The 27769-nt window shown below is 58.9% G+C and overlaps 2 protein-coding genes across 4 annotated transcripts in view; one reads left to right on the top strand and one right to left on the bottom strand.

Moving 5' to 3' along the window:
- Positions 1–406: 406 nt before the first annotated feature.
- Positions 407–23377, top strand: GRAP (GRB2-related adaptor protein). The gene is made up of 5 exons (XM_012660664.1): positions 407–518; positions 5692–5789; positions 11061–11183; positions 20060–20228; positions 22192–23377. The coding sequence occupies exons 1-5, from the start codon at positions 441–443 to the stop codon at positions 22375–22377; spliced, it is 654 nt and encodes a 217-aa protein (XP_012516118.1). The 5' UTR covers positions 407–440; the 3' UTR covers positions 22378–23377.
- A 180-nt stretch (positions 23378–23557) lies between these two features.
- SLC5A10 (solute carrier family 5 (sodium/sugar cotransporter), member 10) overlaps positions 23558–27769 on the bottom strand; it is a 66636-nt gene continuing 62424 nt past the window's right edge. For all 3 annotated transcript variants that reach the window (XM_012660667.1, XM_012660668.1, XM_012660666.1), the window contains 4 exons: positions 24693–24861; positions 24314–24529; positions 24033–24090; positions 23558–23917 (listed from right to left, as the gene is read on the bottom strand). In XM_012660667.1, the coding sequence (XP_012516121.1) occupies positions 23811–23917; positions 24033–24090; positions 24314–24529; positions 24693–24861 (550 nt within the window). In that variant the 3' untranslated portion in view covers positions 23558–23810. The remainder of the gene's footprint in view (positions 23918–24032; positions 24091–24313; positions 24530–24692; positions 24862–27769) is intronic.

A 27769-nucleotide genomic window follows, 5' to 3' on the forward strand; every position in this document is an offset into this window, starting at 1 on the left:
GCGCTGGGGACTCACAAGAGGCACTGGGGTTTAGGAAATGTGGAGGACAGGCTGGCAAATTGCTAAGGGTGGCCACCACCCGGGGCCACGAGACACAGTGCCTGAGCCGTCAGGACGGCTTTGAGGCACTTCTCCAGACACCTCAGTTTTATCATTTGTAACGTGGGCACAGGGAGTCCCACTCCCAGGGCTGCAGGGAGACTCCCCAAGGGCTATACCTGGCCTCTGGGGTCTGAGTTAGGGACGGAGCTGGCGCACACGCCCTCCCTGTTCTGTGGCATGTCTCTGCTTCCTGTTTTCCCCCATCAGGGCAGTCTCAGTCTTAGCTTCAAAAGAACAAACACACACTCAAAGCAAAGGAAGACGGTCCTCGACTGCAGAGGAAGCAGGAAGCTGCCGGCCTGCTCCGAGCCCAGCTGCGGGAACCGGGGGTCAGCAGGATGGAGTCGGTGGCCCTGTACAGCTTCCAGGCCACAGAGAGTGATGAGCTAGCCTTCAACAAGGGGGACACACTCAAGGTAAGGGAGCTGGAGCCGGGCTGAGCTGGTCCTGCATGTAGTGGGGGTGGAATTAAGAACGGGGCCCAGGACAGCCCCAAACAGAGTCTGGTCCCTGGAGGACAGGCCCCGCGCCTACGGTTAGTGGTTGCGTGACTCTGGACAATCCACCTCCTCCCTCTGAGCCTTAGTTTCCCCATCTAGGAAATGGGGAGGTAATTAATGCTCCCTCCTTAGGGGCTGTTGTGAGGATTCAAGGAGACATTACCACAGCATCAACACCCAGTTTTCCGGGAGAAAATGTGAAAAGACAATTGCTGAGACAGAGAATGATTGATAGAGAGAGAGCGACAGATACTGTGGGGCTGGAAGGGGGGAGAGAGAGAGGAGGTCTTAGGAAAGAAATAAGTACATGCGATAACCTGGTGGGGCTAAAGTAGCTATGATGTAAGCGTCAAGGATGAGCTTCCCAGTATTGTGGAGAAAAAGGAAAATGGAGTCATACCAGAATTCATTTCTCCTTGTCTGGGACACTTTTGATGGACATTGCAGTCTTTCAGGATGGTCGAGGAAGGTGGGTCTGTGGAATATCTGTCTGGAGACGTCCTTGCTTTAAAATTTGCATGTGGCTGGGCACATTGGCTCATGCCTGTAATCCTAGCACTCTGGGAGGCCGAGGCAGGAGGATTGTTTGAGGCCAGGAGTTCAAGATCAGCCTGATCAAGACTGAAAGCTGGTCTCTACAAAAAATAGAAAAATTAGCCAGGTGTGGTGAACCGTGTCTGTAGTCCCAGCTACTCAGGAGGCTGAGGCGGGTGGATTGCTTCAGCCCAGGAGTTTGAGGTTGTGGTGAGCTATTATGATGCCTCTGCACTCTAGCCTGGGTCACACACACACACACACACACACACACACACACACACACACACACACACACACACACAGTTTGCATGTGAAAGCAGAGCCCAGGGGCCAGGTTCAGGATTCAGGGGGTGGCCATGCCATGACTTGGGCACTGGAGCAGCCACTTACTTACCTAAGGAAGTCACTGCCCCTCCCTGGGCCTCAGTCTCCCCACTGGAGCAATGAGTATTAGACTGTTTGGTTCCTACAGGGACGGGGCAGGCTGGGCTGGGGCCAGGCAGAGGCTGGAGAGTGTGCCGAGAGAGTTTGTCTGAGCCACACAGACTCAGGGCCGGGTGGTGGTACAAAAGATTAGATAACCCCTGAAAATGCTACTTTTGTAGGGCTGTTAGTGACATAAAAACGTTTATGACATAACATTAAGTGGCAAAAAGCGGAGTGCGAATGTCTGCACAGATAATTGATCGATACTAACTTCGTGGGAAAACCGACATCCACCGCCAGATTTGTGCGTAGAACAAAGATTTAAAAGAAAAGTCTTGCTAAGCCTGCAGCTGTTGCTCCCGGGAGGTGGCCCTGAGCGATGTGCATTGTCTTTACTCTTTCTGTCCTGGGTGCTCTGCTAATAAGCGGGGGTCCTTGCAGGGCCAGGTGTGCCGCCTTCGCTCTCAGGGATGTGCAAGTACAAGGTCACATCCGCCTGTACTGAAGATTTGATGGGTAGTGGATGCCTTAACTTTTAGATAGACTTTATTTCTCAGAACAGTTTGAGGTTTACAGAGAAACTGGAAGGTAACACAGGGGATTCCCACGTCTGGGCACCCAGCTTCCCATGTGGTTACCATCTATGCAACTATGCAACAGGCACATTTGTTACAGTTAATGAGTGATACTGATACATTGTTAGTAACTAATGCCCATATTCAGATTTTTGCATTCTGATTTTAATATATTGCATTAAAATATTATTTAATCTTGGTACCTTTTTTTGGCGTCCCCTTCAGTGTTACACCAAGGTGCCTCTCCCGCCTCACTCTAGTCTGGACCGCTTTCTGTAACCAGCAAAAATGTCATGTGATGTCGAGCTGCCGTTCCCTGCAGGGCGGCCCCTCCCAGCAGGGGGCGGGGCTGAGCTGGGGCTCCCGTCTCCGTGCAGCGCCCCCTGTGGGCCAGGACTGCTGCAGAGGAGCCACAGCGAAGCCCGTTCTTCAAATCTGGATTTGGTCTCTGATGAAAGTTCAGAGGCTCGTGGTCTCACCCTGGACACATGGCCCCAAGCGTCCCTTCCCTGGTAAAAAGCCTCCCTCTGCGACGGCCAAGCATTTCTGGGTGCGCGGTACCCCACTGCTGCCAGCTGGAGAGGAGATGGGGGTGGCAGTTTCACCCTTGTTCTCCACGGACGGCCTGGACCCCAGACCCAGACTCAGGGTGCCCACAGCCTCCTGGACGTGTCCACGAGGAAGGTCGACGGTGCAGAGCCCCCACAGCCAACCCTGGGCTCTCTGGCCTGCCCCTTACAGCCTGTCACTGCATCTTGTCCATAACTCTGGCAAAAGCTACCCCGACTCTGACCCTTCTCCACACCTCCCGGCACACCCCTCCTCCAGTCTGGGTGTCCGTGTCTCTCCCGGGCTGGTGTAGGAGCTCGCTGGTGCCTCCTGCTGTCCTCTGGCCCCCAGCCTGGTCCCCACACAGCGGCCCTGACTCAGAGCCTGGCCACATTAAGATGGTACTAGTTTGCGTGATTTAGCCTTCAGTAGTAGGCAAAACTATGCCCTCCAGCTCCTTTCTTTCTGTTTCTGTTTTTTTTTTTTGGAGACAGGACCTGCTCAGTTGCCCAGGCTGGAGTGCAGTCAAGCGATCCTCCCACCTCAGCTTCCCGAATAGCTAGGACTGCAGGCGTGCACCACCATGCCTAGCTAGCTTTTTCATTTTTTTGTAAAGATGAGGTCTCACTATATTGCCCAGGCTGGTCTTGAACTCCTGGCCTCGGCTTCCCACAGTGCTAGGATTACAGGTGTGAGCCACTGTACCCACCTGGCTCTTTCTGTTTCAGGGACAGAACTTGCTCCCACCTTGCGCTGGCTGTGCCCTCGGCCTTGAACACTGTTCCCCACATCTCACCATAGGTTCCTTCTTGTAATTCGGGTCTCAGCCCCGACGCCGCCTCCTCAGAGAGGCCTTTCTTGACCACTCCATCTGCCCCGTGTTGACAGTCTCCCTGCCCCAGCCAGGCAGTCTTCATCTGTGTCATCCTGATGCATGTTGTTGGAGCACTTGCCACTGCATTGACTGTCTCGTGGCCTGTTTCTTACCTTGTTCATGGTCTGTCTCCACCCCCTGGAATGCGAGATCCTTGTTCCACGCTGTATCGCCAGGGCCCAGCACAGTGTCTGCACACAGCAGGCGCTTAGTAAACAGCTGCCGAGTGACACATCGGACGGGACAGTGAGCGGGGCCGCAGCCTGGCTGGACGGCACTGCAGGGGCAAAGGCTCGCCGGGGCAAGCTACGGCGTGTCTCACCTCAAGCGGTGATAGTTCCCCAGAGAGGAGCTGTCTCTCTCCTTCTTGGGCATTCCCGTGTCTCAGAGGCTTTTGAACAACGTAAACAGTAAGAATGAAGCCATGTGACCAATGAGCGCATTACTGGGTCCTCCGAGCAGAGATGAAAGGGAAATGACAAAAACAGGGATCAATATGATTCGTCATGTTCCTGTGTCCACACGGGACCTTGTAGTCCACAAGGCACTGCCACGTTCCGTGTAGGCCACAAGTGCGCCCATCTAACAGATGAGGACGCTGGTGTCAAGGCCACAGAGAACGTCAGAGCAGAGTGGCCGAGAGCCCCAGGCCTCAGGGCATCTTCCTTGAAGCCCGGCCATGGCAGGCGGCCTACTGGCCGAATTTTCTCATTAGGTTGGGGGAGTTGTTTTGTTTTGTTCTGTGTTGAGTGAAAGTTTTCCTGAGTCAGCCACCTGCTTCCGTCTGTCCCTGGGGCCTCTGACCTTGCCCGGGCTGTGGGGCAGGAAGGAAGGGCTCAGCCTGGCCCAGTGGGCAGACAGGGCCTGGCCCGAGGAAGCAAACCCCAGCTGCTCTTGGCCAAATCCCACTGCCCGAGCTGCGGCCCTTGTGTCGGCCTGCCCCGAGCCCCTGGTCTTCTCTACCCAACTCTTTCTCTCAACAAATATCCCCACTGGGATTGAGCCAACATTAGAGCCTGTTCCAGTACTGACAGGAGAGATATCCCCTCAGGCTTAGGTCCAGAGACAAAGTAGGAGGTGGATTGGGGGTGAACACTGGTGGGCTGGGCCCCCCTAGACCAGCTGAGCCAAAGACCCCGGCTCAGAGTCCTGGCTGACCATATGGACTCTGCCTCTCCCCTGCTGTGTGGCCTTGGCTGAGTCACTTCCCCTCTCTGGGCCTCGGTTTCGTCATCTGTAAAATAACATTTGGTGATGTCCACCTTGAAGGGTTGCATGAAGATCGGGGTGATGCTGGGCAAGTGGCCCGGGGAATGGAGGAAAGAGCCTCGTGCCGCACCAGCCCCAGCCCTGACCCGCTTCCCGCTTTGGTCGCTTCACTGACCACCGCAGCGTCTCCCCACCCGCTCTGGCTATTTCAGTTCCTCTTGGCCCACGTGGGGGCGATGGGGGCCTCAGGGGTGTGGAAGAGGAGCCCAGGGGACCACAGACCAGGCAGGGCCTGAGAACCAGCCTATCCCAGCCCAAAGGGCTCTCTGTCTTGTCTGCTCCCCAGTGCCTGAGATCCCCCCACTGAATCGTCACCCCTGAGCTTGAACTGAAGGGCTGTTTAAATGCAAGAGACTGCAGTCACTGGGCTCAGGCTGGGGCTCCTTCATCTTCCTGGGGACATCCGACCTTCACCCCAAGGCTCAGCACATGGCGTGTTCAGGGGGCACAGCTCAGGAACTGAGGTCCCCAGTTCTGCTCGTCAAGGCCTCCCAGTCTGCCGGGGATCTGATTGGCAGAGCCTGAGGGTCCAGCTCCAGCCACCCCAAGCCTTCCATTTAGGATGGACTGTCCTGGGGCCAGGGAACGGGCAGGAAGGACTGTGGGCTCAGGTAGCTGGTTCTGACTCAGCCCCTGTGCCCGTGGCAGGACCCTGTCCCAGGGCCCCCAGCCAACATTAGAGCCTGTTCCGGGACTGACAGGAGAGATATGCCCTCTGTGTTGTGTTGAGTGAAAGTTTTCCTGGGTGCAGCAGCTGTTGTGGGTGAAGTCCACCTGGGGCCTGGCGTGCAGCGGGATCTCAGCAGGTGACAGCTGTCCCTTCTCAATAACTGAGTGGCTTTGTGTCCCCTGCCCACAGATCCTGAACATGGAAGATGACCAGAACTGGTACAAGGCCGAGCTCCGGGGTGCTGAGGGGTTTATCCCCAAGAACTACATCCGTGTCAAGCCCCACCCGTGAGTGGCTGCCATCCCCCTCCCAGGCCCCGTGGCTGTATGTCCCCACCTGGCCTGGCCCAGGCTGAGCTGAGCGGCCTGTGGAGGCCTGGGGCACGGCATCTCTTCTGTGCATGGGGCTCCCTCACTCCTGGGCCCGTCCATCTGTCTGGGGCCTCAGTCTACACAGAAGCCACCACCCTGAGCAGAGACAGGGGACTGAGACTTGAGGGCTTGCCCAAAGTGGTGGCAGAGTCAGGGCAAGCCCAGGCTTTAACGCTGAGAACCTGGCTGCCAGAGGATGTCCAGCAGGGCCCTAGGAAAGGAGAGAGCCTGGGCTCTCAGCTGGCTGGGCCACGGGCTGCTCTGTGGCCTCAGGCGAGTCCCTGCTCTCTCTGTTCCTCAGTTTCCCAAGGAAACTGTAACCCAAGGAGGGCTGAGCTCTAATCTGTCCAGACTGTCCAATCTGTTCTAAAGCTCTCTCTGAGAGGCTGACTCAGCCCTGAGTTGGGGCTGGGGAGTGGGGGTGGTGACAGAGGGGTGGAGGGCTGGGCAGCGAACAAACTATGCAGGCCCTGCATTTGGGATGTGGGAGCAAACTGGGTGTTGAGAGCAGAGTCTGGGACCAGGGTGGAGTGAAAGTTCTGTCTGGGCCCAGGTGTCCTGGGGACTTGCAGGCCCCAAGAAGTCCCTGATTGGGCTCTCAGCAGATGGCATCCAGCACTGCTGCCCTGAGAATGTCTGGGGCAGAGTCCAGCCCCAGACAGGAATAGGTCACCAAGAAACCTGCAAGAAACCAACTGGGTATGCTTTAAATGACAGCTGAAGCAGCCCCAAGATACAGCCACTTACTCATTCACCAAACACAGCTCCAGGGGTCCTAGCCCGGGGGGATGCTGGACAACAGAGGGGTCAAGAGTAGCCATGTTCTGTCGGGGAGAGAGGACATAAAGAAAATACTACATGGGAAGACAGGCATTCAGGTGATTAACCAGGGAAAGCTTTTCAGAAGAAGTGGCAATGATAAGGTTTTGAAGGATGTATAGGAGCTGGCTAAGTAGAAAAGAGAAAGGCATTCCTGGGAAAGAATCAGGATGAGCAAAGAGAAAGCAATGAGAGAGAACCGGTGGCATGTGGGACTGGAAGGATGGCCTCAAATGCCAGGGCCAGGGTAGTGGGGAGCTATGGGGCTGTTAGGGCAGGGGAAGGACTCAGATACAGACACTGGTGGCAGGGCCAGGCAGGCTGGCGGGGCAGACTGGGACTGTGATGTGTGGCTGTGGGGTGGACGGGAAAGGAGGTACAGGGCTGAGGGGCCTTTATCTGTCTTTGAGTTATTTCCAAAGCTGCCACCACCTCTGGCTTCCTGTGCTGGGCATGGTCTGCCCCACTCAGGTCCCCAGCCTCTCTGCCTGGGCTCCCAGCCCGCTATGCCCTCGCGGCTGTGTGCAGCCGGGCAGGTTTCCGCCCCTCTGACCTTCAGGGAGAGGAAGGGGTGCGGGAGAAGGGAGGGAGATGGAGGGTCCAGCCCAGGGCCACAAGCCTGGCCCGGCCCCTAGGCATCTGTAAGCCGATGTCCAGGTGGCAGGACGGGGTGGACGCAATCCCCGAGGGCTGGCCATTCGGGGCGGGGCCTTCAGGGGGAGGAAATTGTGTGGCAACGGCTGGAAGGCTGGAAGGCCCAGAGCTGCCAGCAGCCCTGAGCAGGGGCTTCCATTCGCTCTGGTGGGGAGAAAAGATGCCCAAAGAGGCAGCGCTGGGCCAGGCCTGCACAGCAACGCCAGTGGCTGGGGTGAGACTCTAGCAGCCAGCTGGGAGCCTCCGATGCCCCTGGGGTCAGCGCCGGCCTCTTGTACCTGGGACAGAGCAGGGACGGGGTCAGACCCCTGACCAGCCTGCCTGAGGCGGAGTCCCGATGTGTTCCTGGTTAACCTCAGCACCTGCTCTGGTCCCAAAATAGCAGCGGGGAAACTCCAGCTCCACACCTGACTCAACGCACAAAGCCCCAGGGTGCGTGGGTGGGGAGGGGCTGGGGCTCCAGAAGGCCTCGTGCCTATGCCAGGCCCACTCCTTTCCTGAGCACCCACTCTCACCCCTGCCTGCTCAGGAGCCCCAGGGCAGGGGCGCGACACAGTCCCAGTACTTCCAGAGTCAGCCTCATCGGGCAGTGGCCACAGAGGACCTGACCTTGCTGCATGGCCTGTGAGGGTCAGGGAGGGCTTCCTAGAGGAAGGGCACAGCCCACTGGGCCTGCAAGTTAGAGTAGGAGTCTGCCAGGGAGGGCGGAGGACAAGCCGAGCAGAGGGACATGTAGGGGGAGCAGCGAACACCTGCACGCAGCTGCTCGCGCATCCTCCTAGGGGCCCTATGAGGTGAGAATTAGCATCACCATCTTTCACATAAGGCGACAGAGGCACAGAGAAGTTGAGTGACTCGTTCAGGTCACACAGCTGGCAAGCGGTGGAGCGAGACTGCAGCTGAGTGGCGTGAGCCCTGGGCTGGCCTGGCAGGAGGGGGCAGGAAAGCCCGTAAGGACAGGGGTGGGGCAGGGGGAGAGTCCAGGCCTTGGACTTGCTGTGCAATTTCAGAGGCATGGGGGTGGTAAGGGGAGGAGCTTCTCTGCCCCTTTCTAGGCCTCAGTTTCCACATCAGTAAAATGGGGACAGTGTAATGTGAGATGGCCACAAATGGAGTGACGCTGGTGTCGGGGCAAGAGCTGGGCCTGGGGGCATTAGGAAGTGCTTTCTTCTCACCCCCAGCATTTAGGCCACTGGGACAGGGCTGGCGGGGGATGCAGGGGCCTCCTTGGAGTGTGCAGTTGTGACACCCTGTGAGGGCAACAGCCACCCACACACTGATGCTTCTGTGGGGTTTTTGTGGGTTTTTCGGAGACACCTGGCCCTTTAGGAAACTCCCACCCAGGGCCCCACTGGGCGCTGCTCCAGCAGGACCGAGCTGGGGGCTTCCTAGCAGAAGAGCTCACAGCAGCTCCCCTCCCTGGTACCCCTGACCCTGGGTCCGGTGCTCCCATCCTGGCCCGGCCTGCAGTGCCAGCCTCTGGCCTCGAGACTGCCCAGGCTGGCTGGGCCACAGCCCCCAGGTCTCCAAACTCCGTGAGACCCAGGCTGAGCTCTCCAGATGGTCGCCTGAGTTCCCACACTCAGCAGCCACGGTCCCTGCCTCCCCTCACCATGGTGTGGGCTGAGGGTCCCCCACCAGCTCTGGTGGCAGCAGTCTAGAATCTCGTGTCTGGCGTGTGGGCTTGCCTAGAGCAGTCCCTGAGACGCAATGTGAGGACGAGGAATTTATTTAGGAGTAGGCAGTAGACAGGGAAGGAGCCAGTGGGGCGTGTCGTCGATGTCCTTGCTGCTGGGGGCAACTGCAGCTCGATCTGGCCGGGGAACAGGGGAGACAGTGCAGAACACGCACCTGCGAGTCATCCCCCCTGCGGGCGGGGCGCTGGCTGTCTGCCCACCTGCCCCCGCCAGTCATCACTTGAGAATGTCCCAGGGGCCTCTGCCCGCCCTGCACACAGGCCAAGGAAGTCAGGCGCCAGACAAAAGCCCTGGGGCAGAATCCCTGAGTTTGTGCTGAGCCATAGAGGTGAGAGCAAGGGTACAGGCAGGATACCAGCGGCATCTGCTCTCAGGTCCAAGGCTGGCTAACGTCCTGGGACAACAGGAAGAGTCCCGCCTGACATCTGCCACCTGTGCCAAGCTCAGTCTGACTCAGGAAGCATTTGCTGAAGGAGTGAAAGGAAACCAAGGCTCTGTGCCCGGCCCTTGGTCCCACCATGAGACCTCTGGCTGCTCTTGGCCTCAGTTTCCCCATCTGAACAGTAAAGGGGTCAGAGCCCAAGCTGGGCTAAAGCACTGGAGCTGGGGAGCCAGACAGAGACCACTTAGCCCCGCTGATGGTGGGTGTCTTGTCTGTTCATGTTCAGGCAGCTCTAACAGAACACCCTAGGCTGGGGGCGTATGAGCTCACAGCTTTGAAGCTGGGAGGTCCAAGATCAAGGCACTGGCAGATTCGGCGCCTGGTGAGAGCCCCCTTCCTGGTTCACAGCTGGCCGAGCCTCTCAGCTGTGTCCTCACGGGGCCTCTTTTATAAGGGCACTAATCCCATTCATGGGGGCTCCTCGTCCTCCCAAAGGCCTCGCCTTTGAACACTATCACATCGGGGATTAGGTTTCAAATTATGAATTTTGTCAGGGACACAGTCAGTCTATAGTGGTAGCTAAAGCCCAGAGAGGCCAGGGGCTGCCTGGAGCCGCACAGCAAGAGCAGGACTGGAGGGAAGTTGGATCCCACCTTTCACCCCCAGACCCTGGGGGTCTTGCAAAAGTCTAAGCATTTACCAGGCACCTTCCATATACCCAGTTCTGCTTGGTCAGAGGGAAAAGTAACTTGTAGCTGTGAAAAAGTCCAGGTGGCCTGAGTCCGTGCATCTGTGGAAAGAGTACAAGGAAGAAAGTTTTCTCACTAGAATGAAGCCATTATTATTATTTTGTCACCTGTTTATAGTAATATATTTTTTGACTTTTTTTTAAGAGACAAAATCTTGATATGTTGCCCAGGCTGGTCTTGGACTCCTGGGCTCAAGTGATCCTCCTGCCAAAGTGCTGGGATTGCAGGCCTGAGCCACCATATCCAGCTATATATTTTTTTTACTTTTAAGAATCTACCATCCCCAGTGCTTTGGGAGGCCAAGGCAGGAGGATCACTTGAGGTCAGGAGTTCAAGACTGTGTAACATAGAGAGACCCCGACTTTACAAAAAATAAAAAAAAAACTAGCCAGTCACGGTGGTATGAACCTTTAGTCCTAGCTACTCAGGAGGCTGAGGCAGGAGGATCACTGGAGCCCAGGGGTTGGAGGTTGCAGTGAGCTATGATCATGTCACTGCACTCCAGCCTGGGCAACAGAGTGAAACCTTGTCTCAAAAAAAAAAGAATCTACCATCTAAAACAGAAAAGTTAGACTGAGTTTGGCTGGGTTTCGACTTACTGGATTATGACTTGAGTGCTTGCTGGTGTGGTGGGACAGGCTGGGCTCAGGTGCCCAAACACTGGGATTATGTTCCAGCTCCTGCCTGCCTCAGCTGTGTGACCTTGGGCACATCACTTATCCTCTCCATGCCTCAGTTTCCCCATCTGTAAAATGGGTGCAATCATATCTCCCATGTCTCAGGACTGCTGTGAGGATCAATGATGCAAGCAGCTGGCCCCGGGCTGAGGGTGTGGTGGCTGAGAGCCCGACCTCCCCCTGCCGTCACCTGCCCCCTCTCTCCACAGGTGGTACTCGGGCAGGATTTCCCGGCAGCTGGCGGAAGAGATTCTGATGAAGCGGAACCATCTGGGAGCCTTCCTGATCCGAGAGAGCGAGAGCTCCCCGGGGGAGTTCTCCATCTCCGTGAAGTGAGCTCTGGCCACTGGGGCTGTGCGGAGGAGGGTGGGCGGGTTGGCAGCATCTGCGCTGAGCCTGGGGGCCGGGCTGGCTCACAGAGTGAGGGTGGGGCAGCTGAGCAGAGGCCTGGAGGCAGGCAGTGGTCTGGGCACCCCAGGGTGCGGCCCAGAGCAGTGGGGGCGTGTTGGGAGAGCAGGCCCAGGCCAGCCGTGCAAAGGCCTCGAGTGCCAGGCTGAAGGGTCCAGACTTTATTCTATGAGCGGTATGGAGCTATCACAGGTTCATCGGGGGAGGACGATGCCACCGCTTGATGTGGTGAGAGACTGGGGGCAGGAGAGTGCTGAGGTGCTCAGGGCAGGTGTCCAGGAGGTGCCCCAGATAGGCTCCCATACTATGGTGATGCAGTTGAGAGGGTGGACCCTGAAGCCAGGCTGTCTGGGTTCAAACTCTGGTTCTACCACTTCCTAGCTGTGTGAGCTTAGGCAAGTCGCTTAACCTCTCTGTGCCTGTTTCCTCACCTGTAGAATAAGGTATTGCAAGGAACAAATGAGTTGATACATTTAAAGCAATTAGAACAGCAACTGGCATTGAGGCAGGGTAGCTGTGATGGGGACACCTGGCTTTGGGGTAGGGTGGCTCCTCAGCCGTGGTGCTGCAGCCTCTGGCCAGCACAGACTCCAACCCCAAAGGCCATAACTGGGGTGACTGAGGAGTGGGGGTGGCGGCCAGGGTCAGCCCCCTGGCTGGTCTCTGTCCTTCCTGCTCCCAGTGCCCAGAAGGTCAGGATTGAGATGCGTGAATTCAAGGACTACTGACTGAGCCACGTGCCAGGCTACTTGAGAGCTGGTAAGCAACACTGAAAAAAACAGAGTTGCTGCCCTAAGGGTTGAAATCTCAGAGGAGACAGTGAACAAGAAAATGTAAATACAGAATGAACCAAGGTGGTCAGGAAAGGCCTCTCAGAGGAGGTGGCATCTGAGCAAAGCTCTGAACTAGGATGTGGAGGCTGCCCTGGTCCTGGGAACGAAGACCCGGGAGGAAAGGCTTCCAGGCAGAGGGGACAATAACAGCAAAGGTCCTGAGGTAGGAATGCGCTTAGGGCACGTAGGAACCCAGAGGCGGCGGCGTGGCTGGAGCAGAGTGGGCAAGGGGCGGGGGTGGGGGTGAGAGTCATGTGCAGTGACCACACAGGGCCTGAAAAGGAGGTTGGGCTTTTTCCCTCAGAGCAGTAGGGAGCCATGGAGGGTCTTGAGCAGGGGAGAGGTACGATCAGATTCCATTTTTCAGCAGATCCCTCTGGCTGCTGTGAGGAGGGAGGACCGTTGGGGTGAGAGTGGCAGCAGGGAGGCCAGTGAGGAGCCAGGCAGGAGGTGAAGGATGAAGGAAGGGGTGGCCCCCAGAGAAGGGCAGTGTGGCCTCTGAGAGGCGGTGGCCAGTCAGGGTGTTCTGTGGCTTGTGTGGGGTCCATTTCCTAGAACTGGGCTGATTCTGAGCTGATGGCTCCGTGACTTTGTAAAGGATGAGCGAACACACACAGGACCCACTTGGATGGTTAACACCGGGCTGGGTGGGGAGACTCAGTGTGACCGGTGCTGGCGCTGGGGGGGTCCCAAGACACAGAGGATGAAAGACTTGGAGAGGGACTGTCCACGTCGTCCTTGCGCAGCTCCAGATGGGCGGGGCCGTGATGGCCCACGTGCAGGCTCCTACTGCTGGGAAAGGTCCAACTTGATGCCTTGCGGGCTCTGCCAGGGCCTTGTCCCTTGTGTGTCGTCAGCCGGTCCGTCTCTGAAATGAGCTCGTCCCGCCTGGGATCAGCACATCCCCTGCTGGCCCTGCCAGGTGGCATCTCCCCCTCTGGGCCTGGAGGCACCGCCAGGGGTAGGACCACTGTGGACAGAAAGGCTGCTCCGGGGGCAGAACTTGCAACCCCGGCACTACCCTGAGCCCCCCAAGCTGCGCCACCGGTCAGCTTTGTTCACTTCCCTTTTCCCCTGGGAGCAGGCTGGTTATTCTGAGGGGCAGGAGAGGCTCTGGCCCTCTCTGAGCCTCTACTGCCCCATCTTAATAACGGAGGCACCTTGGCATTTGTGGGGGAAAGATGCTGTGAGTCTCCGAGCCTGACTGCCCCCCCCACCCCCATGGTGGGCACCTAGAGCCTGGAGTCCCCGCTGGGTCACCCCCACCCCCAGCCCGGCGCCCTTCCCCCAGGGAGCTGCTGCCTCCACAGAGGCAGGAAGCAAGGTTTTCTGAGTGCAGCTGGGTTGTCCGGGGGCCTGGTCGTCTCTTGGGAGCGGCGCCCGCCAGGCGGGCTGGTCTGGCCCAAGGTCACCCAGCAAAGCAGGGTCACGGGGGACTCAAGCCACTTTTGGAGCCAGAGTGGCTGGGGAGGCGTTGGACCCAAATACGTCAGTCCTGCAGGTTTTCTCAATACAGGGCAGGACGGGGACAGGAGTCAAACCTGAGGAGTGTGGTGGGGAAATAGACACAGAATAAATGAGATTCTACGACAGACACCTTCCACATGTGACGGCACCAGGGCGGTGGCGTCTGAGCCGGGCCCTGAAGCATGAGTAGGTGTTTGGTGCACGAGGAGAGGAGGGGACGTGACGGGCACAGGGAACAGCATGTGCAGAGACCCAGAGGTGGGGCAGTGAGCGTCACGTTTGGATAGCAACAAGTTGTCTGACCAGGAGAGAAGATGGGCAGTACTAAGGAACAGTTTTTGTCTTTTTCTTTCTTTCCCTTTCTTTCTTTCTTTCTTTTTTCCTTCCTTTCTTTCTCTTTCTTCCTTCCTTTCTTCCTTCCTTCCTTTCTTCCTTTTTTTCTTTTCTTTTCTTTCTTTTTTTTTTTTTTTTTTGAGACAGAGTCTCACTCTGTTGCCTGGGCTAGAGTGCCGTGGCGTCAGCCTAGCTCACAGCAACCTCAAACTCCTGGGCTCAAGCGATCCTTCTGCCTCAGCCTCCCGAGTAGCTGGGACCACAGGCATGTGCCACCATGCCCGGCTAATTTTTTCTATATATATATTTTTAGTTGTCCAGATCATTTCTTTCTATTTTTCAGTAGAGACGAGGTCTCGCTCTTGCTCAGGCTGGTCTCAACTCCTGACCTTGAGCGATCCACCCGCCTCGGCCTCCCAGAGTGCTAGGATTACAGGCGTGAGCCACCGCGCCCGGCTTCTTTTCTTTTCTTTCTTTTCTTGACAGGGTCTCTCTCTCTGTTATCCAGACCCGAGTGCAGTGGGTCTGGGTAACGTAGCTCACTGTAGCTTTGAACTCTTGGGCTCAAATGATCCTCTGGCCTCAGCCTCCCGAGCAGCTTGGACTACAAGTGTGCGCCACCACGCCCAGCTATTGTTATTTTGTGTACAGACGAGGTCTTGCTATGTTGCCCAGGCTGATCTGAAACTCCTTGCCCCAAGCAACCGATCCTCCCACCTTGGCCTTCCAAAGTGCTGGGATTACAGATGTGAGCCACCGTGACTGGTCTTGGGAGCAGTTCTCAAGCAGGGAAGCCACCAACGTTTCCTGGGAAGGGATCTGAGAGCATCTCTCAGAAATCCTGGCACATCCCCCACAGCATCCTGGCCAAAGGGCCCAAGGTCAGAACCGGCCAGAGCTTCCTGAGTTCCGCCAGCTGTTTCACGTGAACCACCAGGTGGCGCCCTTGACCCTTGGTTCTGCCACACTGGGCCAGGGCTCCTGGGCCTGTTCCCTCTTGGTCTCGCATCTTTCATGGGGCCTTGCAATAGTTCTTGGATGACCACTGAGCAGGGGTCTGAGCCGGACACTGAGACTCAGATGGGGCACGTGGCTAAGAATATGGGATTTTGAGCAACAGTCTCAGCTCGGACACCTGCTAGCTGTATAATCCTGGGCAAATTACCCTCTGAGGTTTCCTCATCTATAAAATGGACATCGACGTAAAGTGCTCAGTGTGAGGACTAGCACATAGTAAGTGCCAGTCATAGTAATTATCATTGTATGAACCCCCAAGGACCACACATCGTGCTGAGGAGGGTTTAGGGATCCCTCTAGCCTGTCTCCTGCCCGTGAATGCAGGGCTCTCAGAGGAGAGGCAGCCGCACAGGGAGGCAGGGCTACTTCTCAACCTGGCTTTCCCTGGGCCTGCTGTGTAACCCCGGGCAGGTGCTGGCCTTCTCCGGACTGCCTGGTCCTCATCTATGATGTGGAGACAGTGACCCCAGATGCCGTGAAGCTCTGTGACCCAATGGCCATCTAAGAAAGCGACAGCTTGGCAGATTCGTGTGTAAGAGCTCTTCTGGGCCTGGCGCGGTGGCTCACACCTGTGATCCTAGCACTCTGGGAGGCCAAGGCGGGTGGATCACTTGAGGTCAGGAGTTTGAGACCAGCCTGAGCAAGAGCAAGACCTCATCTCTACTAAAAATAGAAAAAATTAGCCGGGCATGGTGGCGCATGCCTGTAGTCCCAGCTACTCAGGAGGCTGAGGCAGGAGGATCGCTTGAGCCCAGGAGTTTGAGGTTGCTGTGAGCTAGGCTGACGCCACAGCCCTCTAGCCCCAGCAACAGAGTGAGACTCTGCCCTCTGACTGAAAAAAAAAAAAAGCTCTTCTGCACTTGCTGGCGTGGCATGTGAGCACTCTGACCCCACTATGCGTGGCATCTCCTGCACACTCATGCAAAGCCCCATAAAGCTGTCAGAGGTGGAGTTTATGGGCCTCCTGCTGCCTCACAGAGTGACAGTGGCCACAGGCAGCTGCCCTTTATGAGTTTACAAAGGTCTGTCCCCTCCACCTCCAGGGAACCTGTCTGGGCTGCTGGCTGGTGGGCCGGGGGCCAAGGCTGGTGTGCAAGTCCTGGGCACCTAACTTTGCCCTACCTTCCTGTCCAGAGTACTGTGGACTCTTCTGCTACAAATGAGTTTGTCCCCAAGGGAAGTGTTTTGCTTCCTTTCCAGCCAGAGGTACCCTGGAGTCAACGAACACGCATTTGCTCTGCCCATCTGGTCACTGAGCACCTACTGTGTGCCAGGCTCTGTCCCAGGTGCTGGGGATTCAGCCACCAACAATATAGGACAAAGTTTCCTGTCTTCAGGTACTCACATTCTACTGGGTGACAGACAATAAGCAATTAGTAAATTATATAGAATCTTGGGCTATGATCAAGGCTTTGGAGAAAATAAAGCGCGGGGGGTGCAGCAAAGACGGGGGTAAGTGCGGAAACTTGCGTGATCCCCAGAAGCCCATTTGCAGGTAAGGGAACTGAAGCTCAGAGAGGCACAGTAACTTGCCCAAGGTCACACAGCAAGGAACAGCAGAGCTGGTGCCCACTGGCTCTCTGTGCCCTGACAGGCCTGGCCTGCCTCCTACCCACCTTCCCAGACCCACAGAACCCACGGACTCTGTCCCCACCGGGCCCCGCCCTAAAGTCAGCTGGATGCTCTTCCCTGGCTGCTGCAGCATGGGTTACTCCACCCTCCCTTTCCGCAGATGGGCACACTGAGGCCAGAGAGGGGCCATGTCCAGTGGAGACCATCCAGCAGGCATTTAGCACCCAGGCCTCTGCCCAGGTGGGTCCCCAGGCCCTGGCTCCTACCCCCACCCCAGCCTTGTTTTTCATCCCTGGGCTGCCACTGTCTGTCACCTTTGCTGCTGCTGCTGCTGCCACCAGGCCAGAAAAACCCGCTGGGCAGGACTGGCTGCTGCCAGTGTGAGGCCTGACTTGGTCCTTAGGGTTTTTCTGACAGCGCAGGGGCCAGCACAGCCCCTGTCTCCTCACACACCACCCCAGCCCCCGTAGACTGAGACTCAGCTCTTCCTGCAAGCCCTGAGGCCCCGGAGGGCCTGGGAGTGGGGCTGGGTCGAGGTCTGGGGAGGCCCCAGAAGGCAGCCCCTACCAAAATGTTCAAAGTTGTGGTCATTTGGGGTTGAAATCTCATTCAAATCTGTCACACCCTTTCTGCCCCCTCACCCAGAGGAACGCGGCCACCTGTACCCCAGGCTTCTCTGCAGGGCTGGCCGGGGACAGGGCCTTCTGCCCCTGCACTGGGGGCCGCAAACACAGAGCTGCTGGGATCCCCATTTCCGGCTTCTCGCCTGCCCAGCTGTGGGGCTCCTCACTCCACAGCTCGGAGCCATGTTCCTCCCTGTGCACTGCGGCCAAAACCTAGGAACTCGCGAGCTCATTAGAGTGTGGCACTAAGGAATCACGGGGCTCAGAGGTGTCTCTGGGAGGCTGCCGCAGGCCAGACAGGGCAGGGGACACCCGTCCGCCTGCACGCCCTCCTCTGCATCGCGGGCACGCGGACACACCGTCCACGGCTGACAACACAAGCGCTTAGTCACAGGGAACAAGGCCTGCCGAGGGCATGTGAGTGGCTTTGTCTCAGGTTTGGGGATCATTGCTCCATCTGGTTGACAGCCTCTGTCCTTGAGGGGAGAACCGGCTCCCTTTGTGGCTGAGCTGCCCCGAGAGCCAGACACATCTAGAGCACTGGGCCTGCCGCCAGAGCCCCAGTTTCAGGGTCCGGACACTTGGAGGGTGGGAATCTGAGTTCAGAGCCAACAGAAGGGGGTTTCAAGAAGAAAGCGTCCCAATGGGGACTTAAGGGTTGGGCAGGGATGCTCCAGTCGCTGAGTCTGATGTGGACTAGACCCTCTGGGCCTACTCCGGCCTCTCTCCCTGTCTAGTCTGCAAGTCACTATGAGCAGCGGGTTACAAAAAGGCTGTATAAGGCGCTGAGGGACCCAAGAAGGCTCCTGACTCTGACTGAGGGGGTCTGACACTCTTAGAGGCTGGGCTATTTTACCTGGACCTTGAGGCCTGAATAGGAGTTTGAGAAGAATTCTTCCAACTGGAGGAAATAGTGTGTGCAGAGGTACAGAGACCTGGAGTCGTGTTTAGAGTGGAGAGAGAGGTCCTGTGTGGTTTGGGCCCCTTGACTTGGGCAGGGCAGGGGGAACCCCACTTTGCCCTATCCTTCATGCAGACTGGAGGGTAGTTATCTTAAACAAACCTCTGTCTTCAATATTTAATTGTAAACTGTCAGTGAAGCTGCAGGCCAGCCCCCACAGCTGACAGGAAGAGCTGAACTGCAGGCAGGCTGGGACAGAGAGCAGCAGTCTGGGCAGCTGGGGGTGATGGACACCACCCTCTTGTTCAGGAGGACTATAGGCCTGCAGGGACCAGGGGCTGGCACGTGCCAACCCCAGCTTGCAAGAGCATTGCATCCAAATTGCTTACCCAAATTCTAATTTAGAAGCAGGAGGGGTGTGTGTGTGTGTGTACCATCAAGTGTCTGAACACAGGACTGGATCTCATTTCGCCTGAAATGTGAACAAAATGAGCCACAGCCTGTGGCTCAGGAGGCTGAGGGGCCGTGCTGGGCACCCCTGTGCCTCGCCCCACCCATAGGTCCCCAGGCTTCCCCAGCTCTCACCTGTACCAGCCACCTGAACAGGGACCTTTCCTGGGGCTCTGAAACTGGCCCCTTCCTGGCTGGGAGCTGGAGCTGTTCAGTGTTCTCCCCACAGGGCCCCAGGTCTTCCTCGCCTGGGAGGGGTGCCCCAGTGCTCCCCCACTTTGGCAGGCCAGGACACCGAGGCCCCGAGAGGTGGGCCTGGCTATAAGCCGGGCACTGTCGGGATGGGAAGGGTGGCTAAGGTCTGGCCAGGCAGAAAGGACAAGGGGGGCCTCCTGGGGGACACAGCCCAGGTAGGAACAGGGCACAGTAGAACTGGACTTGGAATGAGAAGATCTGGGACACTATTAATACCATAATTGGAATAATTATTATTGCTATTGTTCTATAATAATCAATTGAGGAGCACATTAGGCAACACTCTACCTGTGTGAGCTCAGATGTGACCCCGGCTCTGACCTTTCTTGCTGTGTGGCTCTGGGCAGGTCTCAGCTGCACTCAGTGCCTCAGTTTCCCCACTGTACGAGGGCCCCTATTTGCTCCTCCTGGCTGTGAGGAGGCCCAGCCCTCCCTGCAGCGGGGGAGGGGTCACAGTAGCCACGTCAGCACCACCCAGTCCCAGCCCTGCGCGGCCTGTCCTGGGAGGGACATGCCGCGCGTGCGACAGGCACCAGGCAGGTCCCTCTGCCCAGTCCCAGCCAGGACAAGCTCTGCCCACTGGCCGGTCTGGGAGAGCAGGCTGTCTCCTCAGTTGGGCGATCTGGCGGCAGTGGGCGGGAAGGCTGGGCGAAGACGGGAGGTGAGAAAGAAAGTGGCCGCTGACTGCGTCAGAGGGGATATAAAGGAAACCAGGCTGGACACATAATCAGAGCCAGAGCTTGAGTCTGAGCTGCTAGGACTTTACCCTGAGGGCAATGGGGGCCATAGAGTGTTCTTGTGGGGGGCACATGAAGCATCCAACACACCTGAGCTCTTCTCACACCAGCAGGCCTTAGTGATGCTCTTAGGACCCACTCACTCCCACTCCAGGGACTGTGGGGACGGGGTGGGGCCGGGAGGGCAGAGAATGTCAAAGCCGGGGGATGTTACAGGGATGTGGAGGAGGCGCATCTGAGCGCCACTCACTCGGAGCTACTCATCTAACGTTGCCAGTTAGCCACAGTCAGCATTTCTGTGCACTTCTCCATAAGGGAGATGTTATCAGTATGAGGAAACTGAGGTTCCAAGAAGTTAGGTGACTTGCCTAAGGTCACACAGCAAGAAAGTGTTCCGAGCCAGAGCCTACAGGCTTGGCCCCATATGCCGTCTCCAGGAGGGGCTCCCGGGCCTTATGTGGGGCTGGGTCAGTGGGGTCTGCACCACCCGCCCCTTCTCCTGACTCCGGGACTCACCGTGAAAGGCCTGGCTCCAGGTGGTGGTGAGATGGGGCACCTGGGACCGTGCCAGGCTGGCCATGGTCTGAAGTGGCCATGGGTCCTCTCCCCTAGCTACGGCGACCAGGTGCAGCACTTCAAGGTGCTGCGCGAGGCATCGGGGAAGTACTTCCTGTGGGAGGAGAAGTTCAACTCCCTCAATGAGCTGGTCGACTTCTACCGCACAACCACCATTGCCAAGAAGCGGCAGATCTTCCTGTGTGATGAGGAGCCAGTGCTCAAGGTAGGTGGCGGGAGGCAGGGGGAGGTAGGGGGAGGCAGGGGTGGCCTGTGCGAGCCTCTGCAGTCTCCTGCCCTTCCTTCCCCAGCAGCCGGTGCTGCGGGAGGAGGGCCCAGCCCAGGCTGCAGAGGCTACTCTGGTGGTGCTGCAGAGAGACAGCAAGGGCGGGAAGGGAGGAGAGGGGAAAACAGGAAGGAACAGAATGGCAACTCCACGAGGGCAACTGTCTAGCTTGTTCTCAGCTCCTGGAATAGTGTGTGGCACACATGAATGAATGAAGGTACTGACACCCACTGAGCCTACTGGCTACCATGCACAGAGCTGGTCTCTGTACTCTGGAAGCCTAGTCGTGTCCATTGTATAGATGAGGAAACTGAGGCTCAGAGACTGATGTGACTCCCCAGGGACACAGACCAGTAGGCTTCGTCCTGGTTTCTGCTCCCATCGGAGCTGGCTTTGGGTGGGGGCAGTGTGAGCGCTCGTGGGTGAGGTCCTGGCCAGCCACCGGGTGTGTGGGGTCTGTCCCCCCCTTGTCCTCACCATAACAGCAATTTGCCAGCCAGCCCTTTCATCAAGGGGCCCCAAGGACTGGCTCGTACTCTCATTAGGATGACGACAGCAGCCAATGGGGTCATTAGCTCCACATGCTGTTTTGCTCCAGAGGAAAGACCTGGGGCTGGAGGCCAAGACCCTGCCACACTGGCACCCGGGTTCTGCAGAGGGGATGGGGAGCATGGCCAAGGCTTGGGGAGGGGGCTGACAAGCGCTGCAGAGAAGCTCCAGCTCTGGCCTGTTCCCAGCACCCCCCACAGCCTCACCATGTGACCTGAGGGCCAGTTCATCCCTCAACTGGGCCTCAGTTTCCCCTCTACCCAGTAGGATGAGCCCTGGGGTCTGCTATGCCAGGACAGTCAAACAGTGCCTTGGCAGACCCCATCAGGGCATCCTCTGTTGGCCTCCTCTGCCCAGCCCTGAGGGCCAAGGTCAGCCGTGAGCTCCCAGTCTCAGGGACTCTTCTCGCCAGCTGGGCCCCGCCTGCCAGACCTCTGTCCTCCTCCTCTTCACTGCCTGGGCCAGCTCTGCCTGGGAAAGCGTGAGGGAGGCAGGGTAGAGCTGGGGGTGACTGAGGGCTCCCCTACACCCACCACCTCACTCTGGCCTGGGCTGTGGGGCACCCACCCTGTGCGGCGACGCTGGAGCTGGCTCAGTTCCCCGGGGCCCAGGACGCCTCCTCCTTCCTGGGCAGATAAGCGCTAATTACGGCCTCTGCTGACTCTGTCGTCCACCTGGATGGGATTCCGCAGGCTCAGACTGATATCTGGTGGGGCAGGCAGGGCCGGGCCACTGGGTGCAACAGTCGCAGTGCCGGGCAGAGCACCCCTGTCCAGCTACCACGGAGAGGTGGGGAATCCGAGTCCCACAAAGGACACGGACATACCCAAGGTCACACATGTGGCTCAGATAGGACTGGAACACAGACCTGAGAGCTGAGAGCAGCTCAGAGTGACAGTCCTCGCCCTCAACATCTTACCAAGGGCAACAGCAGTAAACTCCACTCTTAGCTGCACTCACTTTACAGTTTATAAGCCCATTCCTGTGGCTCCATGGCCTGGAGTCAAAGTAATCATGGCTGCTGCAGAGCCAGGGAAATGAGACTCAGAGAGAGAGGACCAGGACTCAGGTCCCCTGACCCACCAGCCCTATAGTCCCACTGGGCCACCAGGAAAGCCGTGTTGTTTCATGTAGATGCAGAGTCTGCCCAGCAGACATGCAGGGGCGTGGGCAGCAGGACGCCCGTGGGGTGGTGTGGCCACTATCTGGACTTGGAGGCGGAGGCAGAGTTCAACTCCAGTGCCACCTGAGGCCCCTCCCCACCTGCAGCAAGTCACTTCCCTTGGGACCTCGGCAGGGAGAGCAGGGTGGCAGTACGCCTGACGGCCCCACTAACCACTCCCTCACCTTGCAGTCGTCCCGGGCCTGCTTTGCCCAGGCCCAGTTTGACTTCTTGGCCCAGGACCCCTCACAGCTCAGCTTCCGCCGCGGGGACATCATCGAGGTCCTGGAGCGTCAAGACCCCCACTGGTGGCGGGGCCGATCCTGCGGGCGCGTGGGCTTCTTCCCACGGAGCTACGTGCAGACTGTGCACATGTGACCGGCAGGCAGGCAGAGCTGACGGCTAATCCGGCCAACGGGCCATTCCACAGGAACTGCAGGCCAGAGAGAGGACATGGACACCCCACCCTGTGTCACAGAGGGCTCAGCAGAAGGCCTTGGCATGAACGTGGGCCCCTAACTGCCTCCAGCCACTTTGCACAAACGGGGATGGCCCCCAGTGCCCCAGAACTAGAGCTGTGTTTAGTGATGGCCCCATGAGGGTGGCTCCCAGGGCTTCCCACCTGGCCACTTCCCACTGGCTGCCAGTGGTGTGATGTCATGGAGCGGGGTCTGCAAAGGGCCTACCACCTCCTCCTGTCAACGGCCCCATCCTCCTCTGGGAGGGTTGAGGACTCCGAGGTTGCACCCACTGGGGGCTCAGCCCAAGGAACCCATGGGCTATTAGGGAGGGGCTCTGCCCTTAGGGGCAGGCTGCACACCTGTTGACCTGGACTCCTTGGACAGAGTCCAGGTGGACACCAACTGTTCCGCAGCCCCATGACTTTGGGGTCCACCTGGGGCCTCCAGCATCTCCATGCTCACCACGGACACTTTGGAGAGGGGCTGGATAGGGGCCCTGAGACCCCGAGGAAGGGGCAGGCAGTGGGGCCCATGGGGGCAGCACCCCTCTCCTACTGGCTCTCCAAGAGACAAGCCCTAGGCCCAGCCCCGTGGGAGACCGAGGCTGTGCTGGTGGCTCAGGCCCAGGTTCTGCCCAAACCAGGGCCCAGGGGAGCTGGGAGAGGCCAACAAACCTACAGGAAGATGGGGGTTGGAGCCAGAGTTGGGATTTAGAGATCCAGCAGGACCCAGATGGGGTGGGCAGCCTAGGTAGGGCCCGGCCCCTACCTGAGAAAAGGAAGGACGTCCAGGCGGGAGGTGCAACCAGCGCGGGGTGCTGAGCAGCGCCTGCCCAGAGCCTGGGCGCCGGCAGGAGCAGGACAAGCGAGGTGGCGCTTGGAAAGGCTTCGGACGCCAGGCTGATGGTGGAGGGGAGGTGGGCGGGCAGGGAAGGAGAGGAGGCCCCCTCTGGCACTTGGGCGCCGGTGGGACGGAGGGAGGGCCCTGTGCTGCAGACACTTGGGGGCCCAAGACCCTCAGAGCCCCGAGCTCTGGCAAATCATGCCGCTCCTGACCTGGGCCCATGTAGTCAAAACAAAAACAATAAAACCAATATAAGGATGTCCATCAGAAATCTCATTTTCTTTCCAATTATGACAACTTTGGTGCTATTTTTGAAATATCACAATTTTTCCCCCATTTCCCCCTGGTTTTTCTGGGCTCCTGCTTTGCTGGCTAGGCCAGTCCCTGGGCACTGACCACACGTAGCTGTGAGGAGAGTCTGCCCCTCTCTGGGCCTTGGTGTCCCCGTTAGGAAAAAGGGGTAGACTGGAGGACTCAGCCTCCTGCTTCCTGCCCGCGGTGGCAGTGTCAGGCAAAGTAGGCGTAGAAGAAGATGTTGACGCACATGAGCAGGATGGCGTTGCAGCCACAGACACGGGCCCAGAATGTGTATTTCTGGGGCGTTTGGCCATCACCTGGAGGGAGTTGGAGAGGGAGAGAGGGACAGATGAGCGACACAGGCCACACCGGCACCCTTGCCCCAGCCTCAGGGTGGGGATTTAACAGGAAGGCCCAGGGTCCCCCACTTACCTGCTTTGGCTCCCAAGGGCAGGTCCTGAGCCAGGGTCCACCAGGTAAGGTTCTCGATCTGCAAGGAAGGAGTAGGGAGGCAGGAGGGGGTGTGGCCTCTGTCCCAGAAAGGAGCAGGGGTCAGTGACAGAAAGATGGCAGCGGAGCTCAAAAGGGGATGGGATCAGGGCCAGCCAGGGTCAGGGGGTGGAGGGCTAGATACTTCTTGAGTCAGAGAGGGTCAGGGATCAGAGTGGGAGACAGTCAGAAATTGTGAGGGGTCAGGGTCAGGGCAGGCTCACCTGAACACCCTGCGGGGCTGGGGTCAGCAGGCTCCCGGCCACCACAATCGCGCCGCTGAGCACAAAGAGGACAGCGGCGAAGTGCAGGTAGTGGATGCTCTCCAGGATGGCCGGCTGCGTGTCTGGCTCGCCGCAGGGTGGGGCCGGGTGCAGGAATTCCAGGACCAACCTCGTGGCCCCCACCACCAGCCCCACAATCAGGCCCCAGAAGGCCCCCTGGGAGGAGGGAGGCAGGGCGTGTGGGGCTGTGGGAGCGACACCGAGCCCCTCTAGACACACGCATGGGCCGCAGGGGAGATGTGAGCAAGCTGCAGCACATCTGCAGGGCGAGGCTGGGAGGCCCCCCCAGCCCACCCCGCGTCCCTCCCTGCCCGCCCACCTGCTCATTGGCGCGTGGCCAGAAGACGCCCAGGAGGAAGACCGCAGTAATCGGGGGCGCCAGGGAGCTGGTCACCGACTGCATGTAGGTGAAGAGCTGCCCGCTGTTGGAGCCCTGCAGCACGGGGATCCAGGCCACGCTCGCGCCGATGAGCACCACGATGACCAGCCTGCAGCAGGCGGCGGGCGGCCGTCATCCCCCAGACCGTGCCTCACCCTCCGCCACCTGCCCTGTCACTGGCACTTGCTCTCCAATCTGTCCGCTGCAGCCCCAGCCTCCTCCCTGGCCTCTGGTCCATGCCACCAGTGACCGGGCTGGTGCTGTCCTGCTCCAAACCCTTCCGCAGCTCCCCGCCGCCTGCAGGACAGCCCCCAACCCTCAGTGCTGTCTGCTCCCTGCCATCCCTGGGGCCCCAATGAATCAACCCTTGAAGTCCTCCACGGCCACCCAGGTTTCACTTGTCTCTCCTCAAAGGCGCTTGTCCCAGCTGCTGCACGCTCATTTATTTGGGTGTTGACCTGTTTACTGCCTGTCCCGCCTCCTGACTGGAAGCACCAGGAGGGCAGGAGCCTCTAGTTCCCTGCTGGTCTCCCAGCACACTACACATTTGGAGATGGCAGGAATGACCCACTGTCCTCGCTTCTGGGCCGACGGACCTCCTGGCAGTTCTTTATTTCCCACTGCCCATCCTCTGCGGCGGCCCCCGCCCCCCGCCCCGCAGCCCTTTGCCGTTGACTCACACCCGTTACAGGGCAGCCTCCCTCCCAAGGGTGCAAGTGTTGGAGCCTCGACTCCTCAGCCATGAAGCCTGAGCCTTTCTGCGCCAGCGGGAGCCCCTCCCCCGCCCTCCCTGCGCCCAGTCCTCCTGTCCGCTCCCGTCTGCCCCTGCCCTGGGCCAAGAGCGCTTCCACAGCAGGGACATGCTTCATTTGTTCACCTCAACAAACCACTCATGAGGTGCCCACCTGGGTTCAGGGCACTGTGCTAGGAGCCCCGACTCAGTGATGGAAAGGCCCTGGGGCCTGCCCAGCACTCAGAGTCCAGCAAAGAAAACAGATGAGCCTGTCACCTGCACTCAGGGCAGGGCTGAGGGAGCTGAGAACACATCCGTCTAGGAGGGCTTCCAGGAGGAGGGGTCCCCAGAGCCTTGAAGGGGTGTGGGACTCGCTAAGGGGACAGGGCTGGGGTGAGGTATCCATCTGCTAGCCCTGGCTGAACGTCCCTCACCCCCAAGGTGGGAGGTGGGTGAGATGCGCTGGAACCCTGGCCGGGCCAGCATGGGTGACGGAGGCTGTGTGTGCAGCTGGGTGGGTCCTCCCCCTGCCTGCCTGCCTTTCCTCCCTTCCAGGCCTGAGGGAGAGGGTGGAGGAAGGAGGTGCCACCTTGATTAAGGCTAATTAACCCTTAGCCTGGCGGGCGCTGCCCTCATCAAAGACACAGGCGGGCTTCCATTAACACCTGCCACCCCGCCCTCTGCACATGGCTCCCGCCGCCCAACGCCAGACTCCGCAGCTGTGTGCCAGGGCCGCGGCCTCTCGAGCCAGGCCTGGACCAGGCCCCACCTTACGCTATTCCGATGCAGCCGCCTCCGGGCCGCCAGAGGCCCCAAACCCAGAGGCTGCACCTCTGCCTGAGATGCCCCTCTCAACCCCTCCCGGCAAGCCCCCCTCATCCTCGAGAAGCTGACGAGCCCACCACTCCCACACCACCGTCAGGACGGACGGCCCCCACCCGCATGTCCCAGGGCTGCGGTCACAGGGGAGCCCCTCAGGGAGGGGTCTGAGATCGCTCTGCATCCTGCACGTGGCCAGCTCTGCAGGGCACGGGGCCTTGGGCCCCACCTGTGGACTGAACAGCAGAGAAGGCAGACGGGAGGGAAGAGACAGAGGATGGGGTGTGGGGGCTTGGAGCAAGCAAAGACACAGCCCCAGTCATGGCTGCCCCTGCCTGTGACAGCTCCCACAGCCCCCTCAGCCTGACCCCGTCAGGGTCACTGGCCTCCTCCTGTGGCCTCTGACCCCTGCTCCATTGCCCCTTCTTCGTGAGTCCCCTGTCTCCGTGATCAAGCCTCAGATCCTGCCATCCCCCCACCAGAGACCCCCGATCCCACGGGGCCGTGGAAATATGGCTCGAACGACGGTGTTTTAGGCAGGAGGAGGCCGAGATGGGTCTGAGTGGCTGGAGACATCGCGGGTTTCCCAGCACTTCACGAGGGAGGGGGGCAGAGCTGACCAGCCTGACACCCAGCACGGGGCACTTTCTGCTCCTTTGAATTGGCTGCTGACAGAACTCGGGCCCAGAGAGGGTGAGTCACCTGCCCAGCATCACACAGCCTTGTGCCCTGCCCCACGGGGAGGCTGAACACCAGGCTGGCAGGGCAGGTGGGGTGGGAGAGGGCATTGACTTGGCAGAAAAGGCGGGAAGGAGGTCGAGAGCCCGGCGACTGGGCAGATGATCTGCACGGAGCAGAGGCCTGGTGGGAGCAGGGAAGAAGCCTGCTTCTGAAGAGTCTGGGAAGTAGTAGGCAGGGGACATGAGGGCCACTAGGCAGGTACAGAGGCTACCAGTGTCCCAGGCCAGAGGGCCAGAGCACACGCTGGGTACAGGAGGGGACCAGGTCCCAGTTGCCAGGATGCTGGCACGGGGAGGGGCTTAGAGTGGGGTTTGTCCACAGGGGAGAGGCTGAGGTCAGGGCCTCTCCCAGGCCACACAACCACTCAGGAGAGGCAGGGAAACCAGAGCAAAGAGGTGGCCAAGCAGCCAAGTGCCCAGGACGCACCAGTGTGGAAGCTTCCTGCATGGTGAGAGGCGAGAGGCTCCTTGTTTTGGCGGAGCCTGCGGGCCTGCCAATGAGCTCACACGCACACGCCATCAGGCATGTCCCAACAGGGCCCTTCTGACAGAAGCTTGGCTGTTTTGCATCGCTGGGGCAACTGCCTGGAGCTCTGGGGGAGACCCTACCCCGGGGACAGGACCCTGGGCAGAGGGTGCTCTGTCGGCCAAGCTAAGCACCAGAAGGCTGGGTCCCTCAGCCAGCAGAGTGGGGCCCACATGGCCCAGAGGGAGACGAGAGCGGG

The sequence above is a fragment of the Propithecus coquereli genome, unplaced genomic scaffold (assembly GCF_000956105.1).
Source record: "Propithecus coquereli isolate 6110/MARCELLA unplaced genomic scaffold, Pcoq_1.0 Scaffold672, whole genome shotgun sequence".
In the NCBI taxonomy this organism is placed as follows: Eukaryota; Metazoa; Chordata; class Mammalia; order Primates; family Indriidae; genus Propithecus; species Propithecus coquereli.

Excerpts from the sequence above, each read along its gene's own strand:
- GRAP (XM_012660664.1), top strand. The coding sequence starts at position 441 with ATGGAGTCGGTGGCCCTGTACAGCTTCCAGGCCACAGAGAGTGATGAG. Across the intron at positions 5,790-11,060 it reads ATCCGTGTCAAGCCCCACCC|GTGGTACTCGGGCAGGATTT; the intron begins GTGAGTGGCTGC and ends CTCTCTCCACAG. Across the intron at positions 11,184-20,059 it reads GAGTTCTCCATCTCCGTGAA|CTACGGCGACCAGGTGCAGC; the intron begins GTGAGCTCTGGC and ends CCTCTCCCCTAG.